Below are 21,713 nucleotides of genomic sequence, written 5' to 3'. Positions count from 1 at the left end.
GGGGCTCGAGCCCAAGTTGGATGCTTAACTGACTGAGCCACCCAGGCACCCCCTCAAGAGAGGATTTAAATGTTACTCTTTTGCAGACCTGAGTTTGTGCACGTGGACCGCTGCAGTGTGGTATGCCAGAGGCAGACGGAGCCCCGGGTGCCTTCTAGGACAGGTGAGCCATCTGAGGAGGCCAGGGTGGGTGAGGAGTCAGTCACATTGAGCCCTGGGACTGTCGGCTAAAGGAGAGCAATGGGAAAGCAAGGGGAACCGAGCTCGGGGACCAAACCTGAAGTCCCTTCACATCCAGGGCACTGGGATTCCTGAGGGTTCAAAGAGAAGTGACATGACCCCATTTTCATTTAGAATCACCATTCTGGGTCCGTGTAAAGAAAGGCTGGGCATTGGCTAACTCTGGGATCCCTGCTTCTGGAAGCCACGTTTTTCATTCTCTCTCCTATCGTACCTGTGTCCCTAACATCACACTGATTCGAATCACCCCGACAGGAGGTGAAGGAGGAAAGGCATTTCTTTCCAGATTTTTAAAGTGACAATCAGCGGCAAGCTCAGGATGGGGGTCTGGGAAGTCAGTTACTGCTTAGTATCGAAATTGGCGGAGTTTCAATAGCCTGAGTCTTGGTCAGAGAAGCCAGAATAAACTGGCGTGGTATTTAGCACATACAAAGGTTTCCTACACAGACATGCATACATAATCCTTATTCAGTGTTGACTGAGCATGAAAAGAAACTGAGAAATGTGCCTACTTTTATTTACACAGTTTACTTGAAAGCGGTGGTTCACATGCTCCGTGTCGCCTGTCCTCTGATGGAGGTTGGGCTGGGGGTGCCCTGGGCAGCCCAGTTCTGTGGGGGGCTTTGTGACGTGTTCCTGTACGCCCTCCCTGCATCTGCTTCCTCTGTCCTCTCGATGATTCAGTAAGCCACTGGCTACTTTATAACAAATTCCCTTCTAGGACTGGAGAGGATTTTGTTTTCTATGTGCTGACCACCACAGGTCAAATGCATACTTTAAAAAAAAAAAAAATCAAATACACAGCAGTTAAGATCACGGCCACGGCCTCTGAAGGCCGCCTGCCTGCTACCTGACCTGAGACAGATGGATTCGGCCTTACGGGCTCTGGCTTCCTCTCTGTTAGATAACGAGGTTGGTGGTGGTGGGGGGGGGGGGGGTGTCCTGTTTCGGAGTTGGGACAAAGAATACAAATGGTGCTTGCAACAACGCCCGACCCACAGTAATTGCTCGAATGCTTGTTTTTAGAATATGAAAATATATAGGTTAAGATTATAACCACCAAATTAAAAATTTGTCAGGGTGCCTGGTGGCTCCGTTGATTAAACGTCCAACCCTGGTTTCAGCTCAGGTCGTGATCTCGTGGTTTCGTGAGTTCAAGCCCTGGTTGGGGGGGGGCTCTGTGCTCACAATGTGGAGCCTGCTTGGGATTCTCTCTCCCCCTCTCTGAGCCCCTCTCCCCTACTCGTGCTGCCTTCTCTTTCTCAAACTTAAAAAAAAAAATTGTTGAGAACTTTTCATTCTTAAACTAGTATAAAAATCCTTTTGACTAGAAGAAGAAAACAGGCTCTCACCAGAGAACCTTGAACTTGGCTGTTTCACCCTCAAGAGTGGCTTTCTGTACAGGGGTGGGAGGGAACGTGCACTTTGCAGCCACGCCCCTCTTCCCCAAAGTAAGTGCAGCAGCTTTGCTTTTTACGTGTGCTTACAAATTGGCTTTACTTGTGAGTTTTTTGGTGAAATAAGGATTTCTCTGGTTAGAACACAAGGAAAACCGGCAGAAACTGGAACAAGGGAATGAGGTACGGAGGGGTGCTGAGGACTTTCTAGTTTGGGATCTGTAGGAGTAACAGGAAAAACCTGATGTCTGCTGGAGAATGTTGGGGCTCTGCTGCGGAGACCCGCCATGCATTTCCTCTGAATTTGGCCCTCTGCCCCGATTTCTTACAAGGAGCCATGCCCTGGAGCTCAGCAGTCACCTCTGCGAACATGATGATGTCTCCCTGTTTCAGTTGCTCAACAGGATACCATGGGATGTGGTATGTTCTTCCTGGGGGGGTGCCTTGAGCATGAAACAAGGTGCTGCCGGTGGGAAGGTGGGGCCAGGCTCGGTGGTGGGAAGGCGCTCAGTACGCATGAGCATCCTGCCCACTCCCCAAAAAATAAAGCAGAGAGTTGCATTTATTCGTGTCTGTGGGACTAAGTGTGGTGACAGCATGTGTTTTCCACCCATGGCAGGAGGTCGGCACAACATAGCTCAGGATGGATGAAGCCGACCGCTGCAAGACGGTCACAAGTTCGGATCCTGTCCCTGCATCCTCCACTCTGCGTTCCCTGAGGGCCAACAAGGCTGCAGGACACGTGTCAGGCCCAGGCCCATTTCTCCTGAGACTCCCTCTCAGACTCTGTAACATCTCTTCCCTCCTCTCAGCTGGCAGGACCCAACCATGACCCACCTCACACTCTGAGGTGTGGAAACCCTCCTCCATTCTTAGGGGGCCAGAATTCGCTACAAGGGAGTCTTTTGCAAGAGCGAACATTTATTCAGTCAACAAACATGGGCTGCTTGCCAGGGCCAGACACAGAGAACACGTGATCAGTCAACGTGAAACAGCATGACATCAGCCTGCGCCTGGTATTCCCAGATGTCCTTGACTAAGTGACAATTTACACAGTGTTTCATTAGATGCCTATTAAGAAGAGAAGCACAGCTGATGCCATAAACCAAAGCACCCCCAGAATGGGAGGGCTGATTAAGCAGAGGCCGTGGAAACAGGTCCAAGTTGCCGGGAAGGTCCTGGAGCTGCGCCCAGGCAGCGGGGACAGCTCGCGGCAGTGCACTCGATGGCCAGAAAGCCTCGCTAGGTCCAGAACCTCACTTCCACCCCACTCCCTTCTCTTCCATTCCTAAAGAACGAACCCAGCCAACGACCGAGTGTAGAGTGTGAGCCCCAGGCAGGGACGGAGGGGGGGACCCTAACGTCACCTGCAGAGAGAAGCCGAACACACCTCTTCTGAGCGTGACCTAAACACGCACAAATCTCTGAACAGCGTTGGTGTCCACGAACGCTGCCACTGTTGCAAAAACAGTCTTGGAGAGCACGGGGAGGAAGGGTGACCAGCCGAACTGGGCTATTTCTTCAACTCCAAGATGGCACTTCCTGGTCCGCGGTGCTTGGCGCTGCAGATGTTGCAGAACTGTGCGGGCGAATTCTAGAAACGAAATTACAAGACACGGGTTTTAAAAAAGCTTTTTCGGCTGCCTGGGTCATGATCTCGCGGTCCGTGAGTTCGAGCCCCGCATCGGGCTCTGTGCTGACAGCCCAGAGCCTGGAGCCTGCTTCGGATGCTGTCTCCCTCTCTCTGCCCCTCCCCTGTGTGCACGCTCTCTCTCTCAAAAATAACCATTAAAAAAATAAAAACTCTTTCTATTCTCATATTCAGAAATCTTATGGGAGCATTGGTCAGGGGGTGGGGAGGAAGCTAGGAAATGTCCCTCCATTTCCTGGAGATTTCTGCTGGGTCACAGAGGGTTCTGTGAGACTCTAAGAACCCCCCCCCCCACAGCAGAACAAGTCTAATGTGACCAGGGAGCACATGGGGGACCTGACTTAATACTGAAAATAGCAGTGTCACGATATGGAAATCGGACTGAAAAAGTGAACACTAGAAAATGGTTTTCACTGTATCTCGCAGCTGTATGGCTTGACCCTCATCAATTGTACCTACATGAATCCACTCGATTTTGTGTTTAGCACAGTAATCCCCCTTTATCCGTGGGGGTATGTCCCAAGACCCCCGGGGGATGCCTGAAACCACAGACAGTACCAAACCCTAAATACACTGTTTCTTCTGTACATCCCTACCTAGGATAAATTAGGCACAAGATTGATAACTAATAAAACAGATAATTATAACAATACACTGCAATGAAAGTTACGTGAACATGGTTGACCTTGTACTGTACTCACCCCTCTTCCCAGGAGGAGGAGGAGGAGGAGGAGGAAATGCCTGCCTGAGGAGGTGAAGTGAGGAACGAAACAGGCATCGTGTAGACTACTACTGACCTGGCTGTTCGTCAGGAAGACAACCGCCTGCTTCCAGACCGCGGGTGACCGCAACCACGGAGGAGGCACTACTGGGTAGTACACTAAGTGTCTTTACCCTTGAGGAATAAAGTCATTTTCTCGTGGGATCTAGAACGAATTATGAGAAGCCACAGAGCCACGGGATGACACATTAGACTTCAGACTTCCCACTCACCATGCTGGGCACGGGCAGGCACTCCTTGTGGAACATGTGGCGGCAGTGGAAGGCCACCACGCTGAAGGGCTTAGCGGCATCTGGGGGGCACAGGGCAGAAAAGAGAGAAGACCCCAATGAAACAGATCGGGAACTGCGGGAACCGATCCCGACTGCAAGTCCAGCTGTGGTTCAACGTTCCAGCAGGAAGCCGCACGGTCACAGAGGCATCCCCGAGGGGTGCTGGGAGCAAACGCACAGCAGCTACCACAACCGAGCTGCTCTGAGTCAAGGTCACAGACCTCCACGTCAGTTACACCTACAAACCGGGGACCGCTTCCCAGCGAATGCAACCACGTTTATTTTAAAAGTTAGGAGGAAACTGGATGGCTCATTTGGTTAAGTGTCCAGCTCTGGACTTCGGCTCAGGTCATGATCTCATGGTTTGTGACACTGAGCATCACATCAGGCCCTGTGCTGACAGCAAGGAGCCTAGTTGGGTTTCTCTCTCCGCCCCTCCCCCATTCTAAGACTTAAAACAAATTAGGATGTGTATCCCCTCTTCCCTTCCCTGTGCCCTCACACACACTATACACACCATATCCCTCAGTCCATTCCGTGGCTTTAGAAAAATGCTGCCAGTTCACCTATTGCCTTGGCCAGGACCACTCAGTGACTTGGGGGGCAGAGCAGGGTGACAATCCTAGGCTGTGACCTTGCACCGTGCTGCGAGCACTTCTGCAGAATTTAATTACACACCGCGGGTGCACTGGTCTGCAGGTCTGTTAAAACACGGCCTAAAAACACTGCGAAAGCTCACTTTTCCTGAGTCTGCTGCTGTTTTTAACATGAACACTTCAAACCCATTTCCTCTAGAAAAGACCCTGGGGTGAACAGACTTCTCATGTTGCTGTTAGATTATCCCTTAAAGCTAAGTAAACCCTGCAGCAGCTAGCTCTCTTGGTACTTCTCTGTGCTGAATTTGTATCAAAGGAGCACTTTTTTTGCATCCCAACAGCTATGCTTTAATTTCTATTTTCAAATTCTGGAATTTCCTCTTCTGTCCTATCCTTACGTAAGGCACTCCGATTACACACGACGATATATATATATATATATATATATATATATATATATATATATCTACCAACTATAAATAAACATGTGCTTGTGTTCTGAGGAGGCGGCACATAGTAGGTTTCCGTCGAAATCGGGGATAACTTAGGTGCCCATAACCACAGAGCAGAGAAAAAGTTTAAAGAAAAGGGAAGTACAATTTTTTTTGTGTATGCTGGTGTGCAATTTTTTTCCTAGATACACACAATTCTTCTTCCTTGGAATTTAAACATGTTGATGGTAGTTTTTCCATTCTATTTTACTCTAAAGCCATGATCCTCAAAGAATGGCTCCCGAAGAAGCATCTATGTCACCCGGGAATGTGTTGGAAATGCAAATTCTTGGGTCCTGCTCGGGAACTACTGCCTCTGCAGGTTTTGGGGGGGTACCAGCACTCTGGGCTTCCCGAACCTTCCAGGTAATGTGGGCTCACTCTAGGATGAGCCCCTCAGCTTTACAGAATGGTGGTGCCAGCCTGCAACTGGGTAGGGTTGTGGGCTAAAATTCTGTACACAGATTATTCCAGAAGTTATAGATTAGCTAATGTCAAAATTTTAATTCTGGGGCGCCTGGGTGCCTCAGTGGGTTAAATGCCCGACTTCAGCTCAGGTCATGATCTCACAGCTCGTGAGTTTGAGCCTGGTGTTGGGGCTCTGTGCTCATAGCTCAGAGCCTGGAGCCTGCTTCGGATTCTGTGTCTCCCTCTCTCTCTGCCCCTCCCCCATGCGCGCACGCGCACACACACACACACACACTCTCTCTCTCTCTCTCTCAAAAATAAATATAAAAAATTAAAAAAAAATTAATTCTCCTCATAAACACATATTTGGGGTATCTCCACCCGCCAATCTTACCTGACGGAAGAATAGGGGAAAGGCACGACTCACAGATGTTTTCCTCTGCAAGGAAACACACACACTTGGGATTAGACAGCCTTTCTGTTTGCTCTGTCTCTTCTGAAAGCAAGGCCTATGGTTCCAATAGGATTATTTCAATGATACCCACCATCGACCAGAACGCCTTTCATTTGAGTCCTGTGCATTCTCTTCAGTAAGGACAAAGAGTCGGCTACGAGAATCTTCTTGCAGCCTTCACGAAGCAGGATCTAATGCATTTGTTGTAAAACAAAACAAAACAAAACAAAACGAAACCCGCATCTTTAGAAGACTCAAATATGGGGGAGAACCCTCTTACTGGGGATTCAGAAAATTGGTGTTTGAAGCTGCCCAATGAAGCGCTCACTGCTTGCCGGCCCTCGGTACACTCTTGCCTCCAAACCTGTCAGACCAACCTTTCCAGCCTCCGTGCAGTCACAACTGCACTTAATATATAGCCGTTCCTGTAGCGCTTGTGAAATGACATACAGATGTAAAAGTTTGGCAAGGAAGGCTGTATTAATGAACCCTGACGTTATCTTACAAGGCTTCCTAACTCAGACTCTGCCTGGCAGTTCGGCCCCCATGTGACCTGCTCATTCCGGGATGGAAAACCTGCTATTCCAGAATGTTCCATTTGATAACTCCGTCTATCTACTGCACTGATCTATACGGGGTCCATATCCCAGACAAGGAACAGGGCACAGAGCAGCTAAGCACAGGATCTCTGTCTTAACCCCCCTCCTGGCCGCAATCCCTCTCTTCTCCCATCCCAACTGTTCAGTGCAGTGCTAAGGGTCTCAAGTGTCTCTGTTAACCCTCCAATTTGGGGACTCTTAAGGGGGGCGGACGACTGAAAACTGACCACAGATGTTCATATTCTGTTACAAGATCCATTTTCTTCATCCCAGTACTGTGCTTTTTCTTTATGCATTTTTCCTGCTACTTTGTAAGTTACATATTTTCTCCCTCGCTGCCTGGACAACGAGGAGAGGCAGGGACCCCGCAGCAGCCTCACAAGTCACGACACCCACAGTGCAGGCCAATGATGCTGGGTGGCACCCACCTTGTGTTTCAGAGCCGGGGCGGGATGGAGACAGAGAGTGTCCACCTGCTTGGGGCACAGGAGACAGACCACCCGCTGTACCTTTTGCCTGGTTCCATGGGCCCCGGTGAGAGTTTCCAGCCTGTTCTGGGTTTTCCGAGGTGTTTTGTTAGAAATTGGCAGAGGCTGTGTGAGGTGTGCTTATGCCAAGTGCCTTTTTTTTTTTTGAACCAGAACTTGTTGGTTTTCTAAGAGGGGGACACTCAGGGCCTGAAGGGCAGTGAGGCTCTCTGTGGCAGGGTCCGTGGCTCGCTCTTCTGGCTTGATGGGTCTTAATGCACGTTTCTGTGCGGTCAGATGTAACTGTCCTGGAAATTCACAGAATGATGCCCTCACCGCCTCCCTCGGTCCAGCTCTGACTCACAGTGAATGCTGCTCTCAAGAGGTGCGTCCCACCCTTCTTCATACTATGCATGTGTCTTGCTTTTCAGGTTTTCAATTCATGCCACTGGGCCACCTGGGCTCTGCTATCCCCGGTGTCTACACTAATACACGCTCCTCTCAAATCCTGGACAGCACGGGCTGGGTGGGGGGGAGGTGTGAAATGCAGCCCAAGGGCTTGCTCCCCAGTCCTACAAAAGCAAATACTCAAGAAAACAGAGCTGATGCCCAGATCTAAGTTCTGTACCTGCCATTTCTAGTAGTGCTGAATAGGAAATAAAGCTCTATGATTTCTACATTAATCGAGACACTGCCTATGACGTTTTCTTCTTCAAAATGCTACTAAAAATCGGATTTTGGATTCATTTAAAATAGGCATTAAAACTTTAATGGGTATCATTAAAGCACACAGGAAGAGAAAAATATGGTAAGAAAGAGATCTAGGAGATACTGTTACCAGGGGCGCCTGGGTGGCTCAGTGCATTAAGCGTCCGACTTCGACTCGTGGAGCGTCTGACTGCTGCTCTCACGGTTTATGAGTTTGAGAACCACGTCAGGCTCCACACTGATGATGTGGAGCCTGCTTGGGATTCTCTCTCCCTCTCCCTCTGCCCCTTCCATGTATGTGCTTGCTCGCTCGTGCTCTCTCTCAAAAATAAAAAAAAATACTGATGTTAGTAACTTTAGGAAAATTGATAACCAAACACAGAAAACTGCTCTGCCTCCGATACCAAAATAAAAACTTACGAAAAACAGTGTCAAAGTATCTTTGGTAAAACGTTTCAAAACGAGCTGGCTCTGACCCTCAGTGGGTCTCCCGCACGAGTGATACAGGAGGAGGGCAGACCCAGCAGTACAGACAGAAGCCACAGTGCCTGCAAATTTAAAAAAGAAAATGCAAAAAAACCCTGCAAACTGAGGAGGAACCGTTTCTTTACCAGGATTGCGTTTTTCTAAATAGGTACAATCCGCCTGCCCACAGCAAGGCATTTTCTAGGAAAAACTTCAGTATTCACAGGCCCTCAGCCAGGAGAAGGGAAAATACACAAATACAGCATAGTATATGTTACTTTATACTTCATCTGCCCAAAACCCAAGGCTCCAAAGCAGGAAAACACAAAAACGGTTTCTCATTTACGTGATACCAGGCAGGTAGGGAGAGCACGAAACGAAGCTACCATCGGTGCAGAAGAACCAGTTATCCCACAAAACCGGGAGTACTCCGAGGGCAATCAGAGCAGGTGAGTGAAGCCCACACAAGAACACCGTAGCATCAGATAGGTACTATTTTCAGCGTCAGACATGACAAGGCATTAGGTTGACCATGGATCATTCGCTGTAGCAACCATCAGTGACTCGTGAAAAATCGGCTGTAGTGGTCACTGATTTCAACCTTGAAAGTGGATACTTGGTGTTTCCCACAAACGCCTTTATTAAAACATCGGTGGCGGAGCCCAACTCCGTCCTCTTCAGCCCTCTCTGACCTTCATGATTTCCGACAACTCCCATCTTCCAAGGTGGTCACACACAGCCTGCTCCCACCTGTGGACGCTCACCTCCCACGGTCTCCAGCCTTGCAAACCTGACATTATTCACATCCGTGGGGCACAGGCACGCTCTCCTGCCATCCAGGTCTTTATGACCAAAATGCCATCGAGTCACTGCCAGTCACGTTTTGAATATATCCTATGCCACTACTTTGGGCTACTTTCTGTTTTAAACCGTGAAATACAGCAAACATAGAGAATAAAATATACTCAAGTCTCTGCACTTAGACTGAGCAAAGCTATTAAGGTGTTACCGTATGCTTCAGATCGATTTCAGAAGAAAAAGAAAAGATTTCAGATCCAGCTGACACTTCCGTGCCCGCTACCTTCCCTCCTCCTTTTTTACAAACATGACTTCAACTATGTTCAGTGTGTCCCCAACTAAACCATGCAGCTGCCTGGGACTCATGCAACACAGATCTAGCCAATGAGATGAACGTAGAGGCTAGAAAGCCATCCTTTCCCAAATAAAAAAGCAAAGCCTCATCAGGAAAGAGCCCTTTGCTTCCCACATCTTCCTGCCTGGAATGTGGATGTGCGGTCCGGAGATACAGCATCTGGTTTGTGACCAAGAGGCAGAAATCTGGAGATATACTCTCCTGTTGATGGACATCTAGGCTCTTTCCACTCTAGGGCTATTAGGGATAAAGTTGCAAAGGACATTTTTTGTACAGTTCTTTTGTGGACCTACTTTTCATCTTGGATAAATACTTAAGAGCAAAACTGCTGGGTTATGAAATAGGTATATGCCTAATTTTTAAAGTACCTATCAAATAGTTCTGCAAAGCAGTTACACCATTTTACGTTCCCACATATTATGTTTTAATATCTCATAAATCGCCTCTCCTTATTCTTCTTAATCTTAGCCACTCTGTACAAAAACTTAGGACAGTAAAGAATTCTTTGGGGGTTTTGATTAGAATTGTATCAAACATATAGATGAGGATTACTTTAGAGAGAATTTATGACATTTATGGTTATGTACATACTGTCAACAATTAAAGGGTTAGATTCAATTAGCTAACGATTTGTGTAGTAGACTTTCTGCATTTGTTAAAGAGACAAGGCCCTAATGGTCTTAGATTGCCCTCCTAGGACGTTGGAAAGGTTAGACTAGCATCCCCCAGGGAACTGAAGAGCTTTTCTATTCTATCCTCTGGAAAAGTTTACGTAAAATAGGGATTGCTTGGGTTTGGTTGTTTAGGCTTTATTCTTTATTTTTTCAGATGAGCAGCAAAGCAATCTTCAAGATGTTGGGTTTCTCTCTGGAATGAATTTTATGGTTCTTTTATCCACTGAATCAACATGGCAGGGCTGTGACAACTTGGCTGGCCACCTCCCAGCATTGTCCTCCTCTTCCTGGAAGCTGATGGGACCTCAGGTGTCAGTTGGGTCCATCGTGTCCTGAAGACAGACCATTTCTCACCTCCTTTGCAGGGTAGAAATGTTGCCCTCTTCTCCTCGCAGATCCTGGCTTAAAAGGTCAATTACAAAATATATTTGGGGACTGCCTGTGTTTTAAAACTTTGATAAAACCAATCTCTAAAGTTGACTGGATTAGTGCTTTTATTGTGGCTTTATGTTCTGACTACTGATTTAATGACTATAGGGCTATTTGTTCTTGAGTAAATACTGGTAATTTATATTTTCCTAGAAAACAGAGTTTTCTTTTTTAATATGAAATTTATTGTCAAATTGGTTTCCATACAACACCCAGTGCTCATCCCAACAGGTGCCCTCCTCAATGCCCGTCACCCCCCCGCCCTCCCTGCCACTCCCCACCAACCCTCAGTTTATTCTCAGTTTTTAAGAGTCTCTTATGGTTTGGCTCTCTCCCTAACTTTTTTTATTCCCTTCCCCCATGATCCTCTGTTAAGTTTCTCAGGATCCACATTAGAGTGAAAACATATGGTATCTGTCTTTCTCTGTATGACTTATTTCACTTAGCATAACACTCTCCAGTTCCATCCACGTTGCTACAAAAGGCCATATTTCATTCTTTCTCATTTCCAAGTAGTATTCCATTGTATATATAAACCACAACTTCTTTATCCATTCATCAGTTGATGGACACCTAGGCTCTTTCCATAATTTGGCTATTGTTGAAAGTGCTGCTATAAACATTGGGGTACAAGGGCCCCTATGTATCAGCACTCCTGTATCCCTTGGGTAAATTCCTAGCAGTGCTACTGCTGGGTCATAGGGCAGATCTATTTCTAATTTTTTGAGGAACCTCCACACTGTTTTCCAGAGCAGCTGCACCAGTTTGCACTCCCACCAACAGTGCAAGAGGGTTCCCGTTTCTCCACATCCTCTCCAGCATCTATAGTCTCCTGATTTGTTCATTTTGGCCACTCTGACCCATGTGAGGTGGTATCTCAGTGTGGTTTTGATTTGTATTTCCCTGATGAGGAGCGACGTTGAGCATCTTTTCATGTGCCTGTTGGCCATCTGGATGTCTTCTTTAGAGAAGTGTCTATTCACGTCTTCTGCCCATTTCTTCACTGGATTATTTGTTTTTGGGGTGTGGAAAACTGAGTTTTCAAATATACGGATGTAAAATTGTAACATTTAGTTTTTAAATCTTGTCTGCATCTACTTGTCATGTTTGTTCCTAATATATATGGATTTTTTTTTCTTTTTCTTGATCAGCTTTGTTAGAGGTTTCCCTATTAGTCTTTTCTCTCCTCCAGAAGTCCTGTGGTTGAGGACACACGCATTCTCACCTCCCTGTCTCCATTGGCCACTCTGTTCTATGACCTCTTAATTACTCTGTGCTGCATATACCATTTCATCAGATCTTCCAGTTCCTTCTCCCTTTCAGCTGAGTCCAATCTACTATTGACCTTGCACTGACCTGATAATTTAAATGAATACCCAAACAGTTTCAAAGAGTTCTATTTGGTTATTTTTCAAGTACTCCTATTTTCTATCATAGTGTTCTTTTTATTATGGGATCTATTTTTTCATGTCTTTTTTTTAATGTTTAATTTTGAGAGAGAGCGCACCCACGAGTGGGGGAGGGGCACATAGGGGAGGGGGGAAAGAAGATCTGAAGCAGGCTCCCTGCTGATAGCAGTGAGCCCGATGCAGGGCTCGAACTCACAGTCCACGAGATCACGACCTGAGCCCCAGTACGATGCTCAACCGAGACTGAGCCACCCAGGTGCCCCTCGTGTCTTTGCTTTTAATGACACTTAACTAATAATGCCTTTGAGTTTGATGCAGTATTTTAGTTCTTGAAAATACTAAGATTGTCACAGCACTTCTCATTCTTCTGTGTAATCCACATCTCAGACTAGAAGCTCCAGTTCATGTTAGAATTTCACCAAGGGAAGCACACCACTGGTCTTTTCTTTCCTCAACTTCATAATGGCATCAAGCTTTCATCTCAAAAAGTGTGTGTGGGCGTTGCTCAGCAAGTACAACATTTCCTTTCAGAGATTCATTTTGCTTATGGGACGTTTCCTTATTTTTTCTCCCCACACTCTGTTCTCAACTCTTTTCTCACCATTGCACTGTTTTCTCCATAGAGCAAAACTTTCCAGCATTACCTTTACTTTTTCATCTTCACCACTTTCAAGACAACCAACCAGCTGTAGGGTCTAGAATCGGTCTGTTGTAAGCATACCTTGTTCTACTGTGAATTTAAAGAAGAACATATTTATAAGACAGCTGTCAAAAACCAACAGAAGACTCTAGATAAAGTCTCCCGGTTTTTCCTGATTTCTCTGCAGTTCATCATCATTGATCATCATCCCGGTGCAAAGCACCAGACTCATAGATATTTTATAAAGCAATAAAAGAATCGTACATCAGTGATGTTATTATGCTTCGTTGGAAACAGCTGCTGTGGGGGGAAAAATGCCATAAAAAATTGCCGAGTTTCTGATATTTTTATTTTAAAAGATTCTCGGAGTGTTGAATTTTTTGCTGACGTTGCCTTGTTCATACTGCAGTGCTTGTCATTAGAATTGCAAATGACAGAGAGTTACCTGGGTTTACAAGTCCCAGTACGATACCAATCCCGGAGCTAGCCCAGGTAACCATTTTGTCTAATTTCTAACCCATGATGCTATGGGATGTGAATTCTAATTGAAAAAGCTTTGCTTTTTGTTGAGATTATCATCAAAGAAGATGAAATGCAGAGAAATAAGGAAAAAACAGAAAGGCTCTAAGGTCTCATGTTGGCAGTTCAAAAACAGTATTATAATCGTATTTGATTTACTGGCACAAAGTATACACGTGCCAGATTGATTAAAGAAGCTACACCTGGTAGTCATAGGCCACCTATGTCACCTAAAAGCTGCTATGACGCCAAATGGAAATCATTTGAGAGGGAAAAAAATCCATTTTAAATCCATTTAATCCATTTTAAATCCATTTCAGAGATCTATAAATTAAAAAAAAATCTATCTCTTGGAAGAAATGAAGAGTTTATGTACTTTGAACAAGAAACCACCCATCTGAGCCCCCAAAAAAGGTAGGTAACAAGGGTGCCTGGGTGGCTCAGTTGGTTAGGCATCGGACTTCGGCTCAGGTCATGATCTCACCCATTCGTGGGTTCGAGACCAGCGTCAGGCTCTGTGCTGCCAGCTCAGAGCCTATTGTCTGGTTTGAGGATTCTGTGTCTCCCTCTCTGCCCCTCCCCACTCACACTCTGTGTGTGTGTGTCTCTCTCTCTCTCTCAAAAATAAACATAAAAATAAAAAAAGGCAGGTAAGAAAGAAGTCACTATTTCCTCTTAATTTATTTGTCTCTGGATTTCAAAGCAGAGAGATGAGGAAGAAGAAGAAATGGCACAACATAAAGGCGTGTTTCTGAAATGACTCTCTGAAGAACTTGAGAGACGGAAGATACTTTAGAGATCATCTAGTCTCCAGGTTCCTAAATGCCGAATGTCAATGCACAGACTTGCGCCAGGCTTAGCGATAAGGAACATCAAAGTGGATTCAGTCCCCTAGTCCTCCCCAGGAGATTCTAATCTAGCAGATCTGGAAGGTTTTATTTTACTGAAACAAAGTAAGTTTTAAAAGAATTCAGGGAAGTCGGGTGTGTAGCCAGGCTGGCAAATGTTGATTTAATCGAATGGGAAAGCTGAGATCCAGAAGGGTTAGGTGCCCTCCCAAAGGGCCACAGGCTTGTTGGTGACAAAGCCAGGACCGGAGTCCAGCTCTGCAAACATCACGTCCACTGCTTTTCCAAGACAGCAGGCTGCCTGGTCAATCTCGGATTCTCCTCTGTTGTTGTAACCTGCCGGGACCGCAAATGCATCTCCAGAGACCAACGGAGCAACCAAACAGTAAGGAATACACAAGATGGAGTCAGAAGACCTGGGCTCAAACCCAGTTTCACCAGCTTCCCAGACTGGCAAATCCTTTGAGACAGCCTTCCCATCTGTGATATGGGAAGTAGTCCCTAATGACCACTATGAAATGGCTGTCAAACAAGACCATAGGAACAAAAGTGCTAGAACTTTTCTGGGAAAATAAAAACAGAAATGGGTATGAATGCTAAATTTAGAAATAAAAATATTTTAAAAATATAAAGTATAAACATGAAAAATCTATAGCATAAAAATAATTTGGAAACTATTGTCAGTTTCATGTAAGCACTGAAATGTCATTTATACCATACTGTTTTGAAAACAATCTTACATTACACAAAAGCTTTTTGTCCTTGAAATCAGGCTCAGGAACATTTTTTTTTTATAAATTTTTTTTTTTAACGTTTATTCATTTTTGAGAGAGACAGAGTGCAAACGGGTGGGGCAGAGAGAGAGGGAGACACAGAATCCGAAGCAGGCTCCAGACTCTGAGCTGTCAGCACAGAGCCTGATGTGGGGCTTGAACCCACAAACCATGAGATCATGACCTGAGCCAAAGTTGGATGCTTAACCGACTGAGCCACCCAGGCGCCCCAGGACTAGGAACATTTTAAGTTTATGAAATACAATCAGGACTACTTTCATCTTATGGATTTCATGAAGCTTGTAAAATTTGTTGAGTCATTATACGAACTGTGTAACAAGGTACAAAAACATGATAATAAAGTAAATTTTAAAAATGTAAACACCAACATCGCAGCCGAGGGGAGATCTTCCTTCACTTTAATGATGTCACAGAACGCTAACGCGCCTCATGCTGAACTTCAGCTGAGGAGAGTTGTTGTGTTTTGGAAAACATCAAATTTTAAAACCAGAGGAGATACTTATTTTAAATTTCTTTCCCACAACTTTTCCTGCTTTCTGTTTCCAATTAGCTATTGGCTAATGAGTGCTCTCCCAAAGCATTCTCAGTGGTGAAAGACATTTTACAACGCAGCACATTTTACTGTAAATCTGCCCAAGACATTCCCAACGTGGAGGAGCCTTTTCCCTGACATCTGACCGTGGATCCTTGTTTACTGAATGGTCCGCGATATCCGCCAGGGGCCTTCCCCTCCACCCTGCCTCCAACAGAGAAGGTTCCAGGTCCTCGCAAATACATGCATCTGCAAAATTTCCCCCCAGTTTGGGAGATTAATGGAGCTAGCCATTTTTATCCTGCGAGAACATGTAAAAATCAACTATATACTTTTATGGAACAAACGAAAGAGACCAAGAGTGAAAAATATGTATGTGAAACCTTTCTGGAAACTTCCAAATGCTCTATAATCTAGAAGAAGGGTTAAGTTATTTTTAACAGGTGGCCTGGAGAAAGAATATAAGTGGCCATTAATGACAGACAGTAGACTTTTGTATAGAAAAAACTTCTAAAGTCTTTCTTCACATATAAGAAGGGAGTGTCCCCTGGAATTGTTTGAACCACCTGCTCCTCTCTGTACCTTCCAGTGAGATGTCCGAGCTCCAGGGGAGACCCAGGTGCAGTTCCCAGAGGCTCTGCAACCTTCCCCGGGGGTCTCGCCCCTCGTCCCAGAGGCCACTCCCTGGTCAGGTTTATGGGATCCACTGGAGAACGAACTCCCGGCCTCCTCAACGCATCACCAACTGCACACTTACATGCCTTAAGGAAAAGCTCTCAGTCCACTTAAAAACATAATTAAGAGGATAAAATATTGATTTATCAGCTGTTTTAGTGGATGATTTTTTAATATGGAATTCATTTTGCATCTAATAATTTATTTTTATTCCTGGCTGACTCAGAACAATGCAATTTTATTCATAAAAAATGAATGAGGAGTGAAATCTAGTCGGGCCCGGGAGCTTGGTTCTCTGGATTAAGAGCCTAGTAAGAGGGATTTATTAGGTGTGTCTGTCGGCACTGTAGAGCCTGGGAAAACAGGCACATTTTCAACCTAGAGGCTAAGCTTGATGCATCTGTAATCTGGAGGACAGAGGACTGATCATTTTGTCGCCTTCCATGGGGCAGAGATGCTCAGGGACACCGCACCTAAATGACTTCTCAACACATCTGGACTTGAAACTTCGAGCAGGTCCTGGCACACCCGGGCCTGGGAAGAGCCCGTGAAGTGCACAGATCATCATCAGGCTCACTCACATGCAGGGCCTTATGAAGTCAGACGCTGAAACCACTTTCCCCAAAGCCCGGTTCCAACCTCAGAACTCAGGAAGTGTTCTCCCGCCTGGACCACTTTCCCGCAGCCCTGGGGCACCACCCACAATGCTCACCTAGTCACCCATCCCAATTCTCTCTCCTTCCTGTCCGGTTCATTCTCTGTCCTGAAAACCTTTCCCCGGGCTGTCCGCAACCTCCCAGTTCCTCTGTAAATAAACACGTGTGTATCTCAAAGCTTGGCACACAAGAAACCCTCTACCTCTGCCTGGTCCCTGCCATCTCTCCCGGGACCCCGACTTCCCGCAGGCCCTCCTGAGGAAGGCCCCTTGTCCTCTCGCGTCCTGCCCTCAGGAAAACCCCTTCTCCTTTAAGCTGTGCTACTCAGTGCTATAGCCCCAGAAGGCCGAGAGGCTGGCCTCCCAGCTCACGGAGGTGCTGGGGCCTGGCTCCAGCCCTCCCACCCGCATCCCTCAGCACCCTCGGGGAGGACTCACTGCTCCCACAGTCTCAGGACTAATTCCACACTGACGACCCTCACCCTTCACCCTACTTTTTGAAGGACCCCTTTGGAAATTTTACAAGGACGCATTTGGAAATTTTAACGTGACCACACCCCACTTCCGGGCCCCACATTCTTGTCCCTCTGTCCTGCTTTTCCACCTGTCACTTGACTTCCTGTTGCCATCAGTCTTTCTCAACTTCTCCTCTTCCCCCGCCTCTTACCTGCGCCCACCAGCCCAAGTGCAGCAGGCAGCCCCCCACTAGGCACCCCTCACAGCGGCCAGGGGCCCCACAAATCCTCGTCATGACACTCCTCTCCTTACTTAACCTGCCAATCACTTCCCTCCCCGGAACCTTATCCTCTGGCTCTGTCTGCAAAATCTTTGTGTTTCCAGGAAAGCAATTTCCCTCTATCCTAATAGAAACTCATTTTCAAACGAAGTAGAGAAAGAAGAGTCCAAACTGTTAAACAAATGTGCTTTCAACAGTTTCAAGTTCTGTGGAAGCTACCAGCCTCCCGGGAAATAGTAATTGTCAGGAGTCCTTTTAGAGAAAAGGGGAGGGTGCTTTGTAATTAGCATGTTAATTACTTATATGATAATAAGGCATTCCATTGCTTTTATCACCAAGTTCTGAACTATTACAGACAACGAGGTTGTACTGGTCGAGGAAGCAGACAAAACGTTAAATGAAATCACGTATTCAACATGTTTCAGGCAATGGGTTACTGAGAAACTTCAAGGAAATAAAAGAATTATTTGAAAAACATGTTTTTTATTCTTCCCAGTGGACACAATACTCACTCTACTCAAAACTGGTTTGAGTGGCCCGGCAGCCAGTGCAACCACCCCTCAGCCTTGCAAATGCCATGTGACATCAACCACATAAATGGAAGAATGACTGCGTATCAAGGAGAGGAAATTTGGGAATGGTTAAAACAATTCGGTAGCTTCTAGGGAGACTTCTTATTTCTCTACTCCATGAGTTTCCCAAATATCTGGGCCAAAAGCAAATGTAGTTATCCAAATGAATTCTTAGATCTCGAAAATAACCCTACAAATGTTTATCCGGAACTCAACCCCCCAAGGCGGGTTTGTCCAAGAAAGGATACTTACTTGCAAATTGTAGTCTTGCAGAATTTTAACCAAGGAGTCTCTCAAATTGGGAATCTCCATTCCTTCCTTAATACGATGAATCAGGAGAATTGGGTCTACGTGCGTGCCAATGTTGTTTAGTAAGCCAGTAATAAATGCTGCAAAATAGCACATGCAATAATTAGGACATAAGCAGTTTACATAGTGCAGTTTTAGGCCAAAAGTGACTCAAATAAAAACTTATTTCCTTTATCTTTTTTAAGCTTATTTTTATTTATTTTGAGAGAGAGAGAGAGAGAGAGAGAGAAAGCGGCAGGGGGGGCAGAGAGAGAGGGAGACAGAATCCCAAGAGGGCTCTGCACTGTCAGCCCAGAGCCCAATGTGGGGCTTGAACTCCCAAACCACGAGATCATCACCTGAGCCGAAGTCAAGGGTTGGACGCCTAACCGACTAAGCCACCCAGGTGCCCCCAAAATTATTTCCTTTAAAGGAAGTGCTAAAACCATTTAAATTGCTGAATTCCCAAAAACTAACTTTCTTTTCACTTCATGACATAAAGGAGAAGCCCCATGAGTTAAAAACAGCTCGAGAGCAGATGAGGACTTCAGAACACAGCCTGCCATGCTGATGCCTAACATTTACACTATGAGTTTACACTATGGCTTGGCTCTCGCTTTTCTCCAATGTTCGGCAAGGTAGCAGTGTTGTTTGCCTCCATTTTACAGAAAAGGGAAATGGGGTGGTTGCCTGATTCATCCAGGGCCACATACCTAGCAAGTCAAAAGCCAAATTCACTCCCAGGCCAGACCCCGGGCCAGGTCATGCTGTGCTCCGTTTCACCCACCCTGCCTCCTTGAAGGTTGGTAAACCACGACTTTCTCACACTGAGTTAGATTCTCAAAGATGCACGCGCATGTGACAATCTACATCTGCAACTGACTTGAACCGCATTATCCTCTTGCATCTCTGATAAAAAGACAATCCCGAGAGCAGTTTCTAAAACTTGAGAGCCTTGGAACAGAGAAGCCTTCTTACTAAAATAGCGAAGGGAAGGGAGCAGACTTTGAACCACTGTTGCCAGTTTTGGAATCATTTCTAGATCTTCAAAAGAGGGCCTGGGTTACTGCTGGGTGACTGCGTATTTCTTTCCGAAATGGGAGCCCTGGAGGCGGACAATCCCGTGGCGGCGACACACTCATGCTCCTGGAGCTGCACTGAGGCAGTACGGCGGGACGGAGAGACCGCCAGTTACTGTCCCAGCAAACATCCAAGGACCGTCAGTGTCTAGTGACAGTTCTAGGGGTCCATAAAAAGGCACTGGCAAGGGCTTTACATTTTCAAAATAAAGGCCCCTGTATACAAATTGGAAAAACAAAACTCAGCCGGATCACATTTACTGAGGTTGGTATGGTAGGTAAGAAGATGTTGACGGGGACACAGTGAATATCATCAGGTTAACCACCTGTTTTCCACATTCAGGTCATGCAAAGTGATGGGGCCCCAGGCTTCTCTGCGCAGGAGAAGCACTGGAAGTCGTTACAGTGTACTTAGCCTATCTTTATCACAGATACTTCGCCCTATTTTCCACCCAGTGGGTCTTGAGATCATTCTTACTCTAGATGTCACTGGCTGTATTGAGAGATAAGAGGCCTGATCGCAGATGGGCTTTTCTGCTTACGCGGTTTGTCGATGGAATATAAAATCAGGTCTTCCCAGAGTTCTCCGTCGTCTTGCTCCTTGGCGAATTCAATCGCTTTATCAACATCGTGCAACTCCTCCGTGATCATCTTCAGGGCACTTCGGCTATTGCCCATTCGGCCTAGCAAAGATGGGAGAAATACTTCATTTAGGATCTTGTTTTTTTTATTAAATTTTTTTTTAACGTTTTTATTTATTTTTGAGACAGAGAGAGACACAGCACGAATGGGGGAGGGTCAGAGAGAGAGGGAGACACAGAATCTGAAACAGGCTCCAGGCTCTGAGCTGTCAGCACAGAGCCCGACATGGGGATCGAACTCACGGACCATGAGATCATGACCTGAGCCAAAGTTGGACACGTAACCGACTGAGCCACCCAGGCGCCCCTAGGATCTTTTAATAAAACATTTTTAAAGAAATCGTCTACCTCTTGTTTATGCATCTCTGGTCTTGAAGGCTACTGTTTTCTCATGTGACATTAGCCTTTACTATTTAAACACAGTGAAATAATGAATCTCCCTATTTACTGGGTGTTTCCTTTGTGGTAAGTACTCATGTAAGTGCTTCACATAAATTACATCATTTAACCGACACTATAATCCTACGAGGGATGTTCTAGTAATATTTCTGTCTTACGGAAGAGGACACAGAAACATTAATAACTTGCCAAGATCATACAGCTACTATGAGGCAGATCTGAAATCTGACCCAGTCTGTCAGATTCCGACTTCCCTCTGACAGACGTGTATTTCTTTTGGACACGTTCATACCCAGACACAGTTAAGACTTAAAGGTCCTGGAGTCATTCTGCCTCTTGAGGTAGCTTTGGATTTACTCTTTTGATACACTTTGTGCCAAATGCAAGTTCAACTATCAACTACCTCATTTCCTTCTCTCCAAGTTCAGGGGAAAGCCTTCCAACTGCCCTCATTAAATGAAATTTTTACCAACTATGCTTTTATTCGGTTATCTTCACACACTTTGCCCGTTGATCTACTGGTATTTTAATGGCTTTAACAGTTTCCACGAGTCTTTAATACAGTGCATGTAGAAAGCTTTACTCAGAGGCGGGGCTGCAAGTGCCAGCCCTGTGGCAGGAACCAGTAGCGGGTCTCGAATCCTCCTCGTTCTGAGCCGCCATTATCCAGTGATAATAGCTGGCCTGGGAATAAAATGAGATCCCAATCTGTCGTACCTTCTATAGCATCCTGTTTGTCCTACAAATATTATTCCCATTGTCTTAGGTCTTAAAAATGGTTAATTTTTAAAATATGTGTAGGATTTTAAAGTTTTTATAACTTTAAAAAAGGAGATTATGTCTCCCTTTGTTAAGTCCTCTACTTCCTTGTCTGCTAAGACAATGTGACCTTGTGACAAAAATCGACCCGACTGGAGTATTTTTGGGGAAGAGATGTTGGAGAAACACCTAATGTCTGAACTCTGTGCTTATACCACAAATATCTGCATAGAGCTTCCTTGGGAAACCTTCAGGAATCCACCCTGCTTCTTTGCAAGTGGTTCATTTAGGAGGAATGGGAAAGACAGTAGGTCCTGCGCCCTTGGTACAAAAACTATGACACATACGGAGGCCATGCCAGAGGCCTAGGGGCAACTCAGAA

General features: G+C 45.8%; 1 protein-coding gene across 2 annotated transcripts in view; it reads right to left on the bottom strand.

Annotated features, from left to right (window-relative positions):
• Nucleotides 1-2,537: 2,537 nt before the first annotated feature.
• Nucleotides 2,538-21,713, bottom strand: part of VPS41 (VPS41 subunit of HOPS complex) — a 186,997-nt gene continuing 167,821 nt past the window's right edge. For both annotated transcript variants that reach the window (XM_060632220.2, XM_060632221.3), the window contains 6 exons: nucleotides 20,075-20,215; nucleotides 18,418-18,554; nucleotides 6,382-6,481; nucleotides 6,231-6,275; nucleotides 4,282-4,361; nucleotides 2,538-3,231 (listed from right to left, as the gene is read on the bottom strand). In XM_060632220.2, coding sequence (XP_060488203.1) covers nucleotides 3,151-3,231; nucleotides 4,282-4,361; nucleotides 6,231-6,275; nucleotides 6,382-6,481; nucleotides 18,418-18,554; nucleotides 20,075-20,215 — 584 coding nt within the window. In that variant the 3' untranslated portion in view covers nucleotides 2,538-3,150. The remainder of the gene's footprint in view (nucleotides 3,232-4,281; nucleotides 4,362-6,230; nucleotides 6,276-6,381; nucleotides 6,482-18,417; nucleotides 18,555-20,074; nucleotides 20,216-21,713) is intronic.

This window comes from Panthera onca, chromosome A2 (genome assembly GCF_046562875.1).
Source record: "Panthera onca isolate mPanOnc1 chromosome A2, mPanOnc1 haplotype 2, whole genome shotgun sequence".
Taxonomy (NCBI): Eukaryota; Metazoa; Chordata; class Mammalia; order Carnivora; family Felidae; genus Panthera; species Panthera onca.
The sequence above is the reverse complement of the archived record's forward strand: the minus strand, read 5'-3'. Positions and strand labels throughout refer to the sequence as shown.